This window comes from Pagrus major, chromosome 7 (genome assembly GCF_040436345.1).
Source record: "Pagrus major chromosome 7, Pma_NU_1.0".
Lineage (NCBI taxonomy): Eukaryota > Metazoa > Chordata > Actinopteri > Spariformes > Sparidae > Pagrus > Pagrus major.
The window spans coordinates 727,715-731,748 of NC_133221.1; the positions used below are offsets into that span (position 1 = coordinate 727,715).

A 4,034-nucleotide genomic window follows, 5' to 3' on the forward strand; every position below is an offset into this window, starting at 1 on the left:
AGCAGAAACGGGTCAGAACCGAGTGCGGCTTCAGTCTGAGCAGCAGAACAAAGTGTTTTATATCCGCTGGGTTTGGATTTAAGAGGCGGGAACAGGCGGGGCAGCTCCAGCAGGGTTACAGAGGAATTGAACCAGCAACTCGATGATGGATGTTACCAACTGACCCAACTCTCCAGAACATGTTGCAGAAGCGAGCCGCGGAGTTTCACCTGGAGGAGGACGCGACGGGGAAGAACGGTGAGACCCAACATGACGTAGTTTAACGAAGTGAAGTGAAGAGGTGACTGTGGACCGAGCCCGAAGCGAGCTGACACCTCCGGCACCGCCTGTGTGTGTGCGGGGCTCAGTGACGCGTTTACGGTCCCGATGTTTCACAGTTTAAACATAAATAACTTTAAAACAGACGCGATGAGACACAGAGAGGCTTCAACATGATCTTTGATCTGTGCTCATGTTTTATTATGTGTCGGTTTGGACCTGAGATAACACACAAATATACAGCACACAGGATTCAGCTCATCCAGTCAGTGTTTTATATGTTGAGTCACAATGTAAAATAAAAGTGTTTTATTCAGTCAGATATTCATCAGCTGTGACCATAAACACAAACTCTCCTCAGTGATCAGAGCAAACATGAGGAGTGATGTTAAAGTTTGTTTCATTCATGAGTTTTAATGTGAGATGTTTTTGTGAGACTTCATTATAAAAGAGATTCTCATGATCAGTGTGGTATATTAGAGATAATAGATATAATAGAGATATTAGATATAATAGATATAACAGAGATAATAGATATAACAGAGATAATAGATATAATAGAGATATTAGATATAATAGATATAACAGAGATAATAGATATAACAGAGATAATAGATATAACAGAGATAATAGATATAATAGAGATATTAGATATAATAGATATAATAGAGATATTGGATATAACAGAGATATTAGATATAATAGATATAATAGAGATATTGGATATAATAGATATAATAGAGATATTGGATATAATAGATATATTAGATATAATAGAGATATTTCTCAGCTCTCCTGACCTCGTCCTGTTCTGACTCCAGGTGTCTGTGTTGATCTCGTCTGTATTAACATCACTGATCTGTTCTGTGTCTCAGTGAAGGAACCGTTCTGCAGTCAGTACAGCTGTGGTTCTCTGCTCGGCAGCGGTGGTTTCGGGTCGGTGTTTTCAGGCCAGAGGCTCAGCGATGGACTGCAGGTCAGACCGCAGACCTTCACCTCCTCCACATCAGTCCATCAGTCATCAGCCGCTGCTGATATAAACGTGTTTGTGTCCTTTTTGTCCCTCCAGGTTGCCATCAAACAGATTTCCAGAGACAGAGTTCAGCAGTGGGCCCGGCTGGTGAGTGACGGCTTCTTATTGTTGGTGAATTAATTAGTCACAAAATAGTTTAAATAATCAAACAGTCAAACTCATGAGGAGTGCAGCTCAGCTCTGCCCCCTGCTGGATTCACAGCTTATTACAGCTGTGGGTGGGGGCTGGCCCCTGGTTCCCACGGAAACCTGTGATGTCATGGTTCAGTAAATGAAGCTGTAGGATTTCCCCTCATTTCTTATTCATCACAACTTTAACTGGGACCCCCCCACCCCACACACACACACACACACACACACACACACACACATACACACACACACACACACACACACACACCTGCAGACGATGACTCAGGGCGACAAAAACAAAAAACACCTGGCTGGAGTTTCTGTTCAGTGACTGAAAACACCTGATGAGTCATAACAGCCTGAAAACAGACACGTTCACTTCATATTTATTATCAATATTTGAAAACAATCATTGCAGACAAACGAGAGAAATGAGCGATGATGTCACAAAACAGGAAAAACATTTAACATGTTTTCTGTTTCTGTGGACGAAACCGAGGCTGACAAGAGAATATTAAAATCGTGTTCAGGGGTAAAAGATTGTTATTGTTTAAGTTATTATAAAAAAAAGCTTAACTTTGAAAAACTTTGATTTACAGTTTCTGTTCAAATCATTTCTTTAGGTCAGGGTTGAACCATGAGGTTCAATATGGTCTGTAAAAATAATAATAATAGTTTTTGTGAGATAACAATGTTTCTTCTAACATGTAGGATCCCTAATTATTAATTATTTGTCATAATCTATCTGTCGATCGATCTCAAAGAGTTTTGGCCTCGCAGGAAACAGTTTGTGCAGCTGTCGCTTGTTATCAGCAGGTCATCAATCAGAAACTGATGAATTGAATTGTTGCTAGTTTATGTAGTTAAAAGTTGATCTGTGACATTAACTGTTTCCTCCCTCTCCTCAGCCCGGTGAGGTCAGTCCCGTTCCCATGGAGATCGCTCTGCTGCAGCGGCTGTCGGAGGTCGGAGATCACGCCGGCGTCGCCCGCATGCTGGACTGGTTCGAGGTGGAGGGGCGGGGGTTCCTGCTGGTGCTGGAGCGACCGCCGCAGTGTCAGGATCTGTTCGACTTCATCACCGAGTCAGGAGCGCTGTCTGAGCGCCTCGCCCTCAGGTCCGCCTCTCTCAGAACCCTCCTCTGTTGGACTCGTTCCTCCCCGTTGGACTCGTTGTGTTAAAGTTCTCTTTGTGTCCTTCAGGTTCTTCCGTCAGATCGTGGAGGCGCTGCGATTCGTCCACGCTCACGGCGTCGTGCACCGTGACATCAAAGACGAGAACATCGTGGTCGACACGAGGACGCTCGAGGTCAAGATCGTCGACTTTGGATCAGGAGCGTCGCTCAAAGAGACGCCGTACAGCGAGTTCGAAGGTACAGAGACCGTCTGCTCCCACGACATTGTGTTCTGTACGTTAATGTTACTGTTGAACAGCCAGATCAATAAAGTTTTTGTCCTCCTCCTCCTCCTCCTCCTCCTCCTCCTCCTCCTCAGGGACTCGGGTCTACAGTCCTCCTGAGTGGATCCTGACTCAGTCCTACGAGGCCGTCTCCCTCACCGTCTGGTCTCTCGGCGTCTTGCTCTTCGACATGGTTTGCGGTGACATCCCGTTTGAGCGTGACGTGGAGATTGTCCAGGCCACGCCCCATTTCACCAGACGGGTCTCTACAGGTGAGCGCAGGCCCCGCCCACCACTCTGCTCCTGTGAGATGTGATTGGCTCTCCACTGTTCCGGCTGTCATGTTTAACTCTGGGCTCTCTCCTCAGAATGCCAGGCTCTGATTCGCTGGTGTCTGTCGTACCGGCCCGAGGAGCGTCCGACCCTGGAGGAGATCCTGTCTCACCCCTGGATGGAGGGAGGAGAGATGGGGGAGGAAGGAGGAGACCTGCAGGAGGAGCACAGCTCTCTGCCCAGCCAGTCCCTGTAGACCTGGACATGGAGGACGGACAGTCTCAGTGAACGTCTCTGTGACAGCAGAGACTGAAGCTCACACTGGATTCATACGACCGACTGACCTCCTGGTCTCATCCTCTGATCGCTGAAAAACTTACTTTCATTTCCTGTTTGTTTGTTATTTATCTGTTTGGTTTGGCAGCCATGTTTGATTTGGGCAGGACGACTTCCTGTTTGGTTATTTATTGATCTGAGTATTTATTTAGTTTTCAAGAAACAACAGGTTCCAGTTCCACTTTCATCAGGTTCTGTTCTTTAAACACTTAGTTAGACGTTCTGTCCCCTTATTTATTTTCTAAAAACAAGTTGTAACCAGAGAGAACAGAACGCAGAACACAGAACAGAACACAGAACACAGAACAGAACACAGAGAACAGAACACAGAACAGAACACAGAACAGAACACAGAACAGAACACAGAACAGAACACAGAGAACAGAACACAGAGAACAGAACACAGAACAGAACACAGAGAACAGAACACAGAACAGAACACAGAGAACAGAACACAGAACAGAACACAGAACAGAACACAGAACAGACCACAGAACAGAACACAGAGAACAGAACACAGAACAGAACACAGAGAACAGAACACAGAACAGAACACAGAACAGAACACAGAGAACAGAGCACAGAACAGAACACAGAGAACAGA

At 45.5% G+C, this 4,034-nt stretch overlaps 1 protein-coding gene across 1 annotated transcript; it reads left to right on the forward strand.

Annotated features, from left to right (window-relative positions):
* pim2 (Pim-2 proto-oncogene, serine/threonine kinase) lies at nt 1-4,034 on the forward strand. The gene is made up of 7 exons (XM_073469743.1): nt 1-237; nt 1,134-1,234; nt 1,328-1,378; nt 2,332-2,540; nt 2,626-2,795; nt 2,917-3,093; nt 3,190-4,034. The coding sequence occupies exons 1-7, from the start codon at nt 150-152 to the stop codon at nt 3,348-3,350; spliced, it is 957 nt and encodes a 318-aa protein (XP_073325844.1). The 5' UTR covers nt 1-149; the 3' UTR covers nt 3,351-4,034.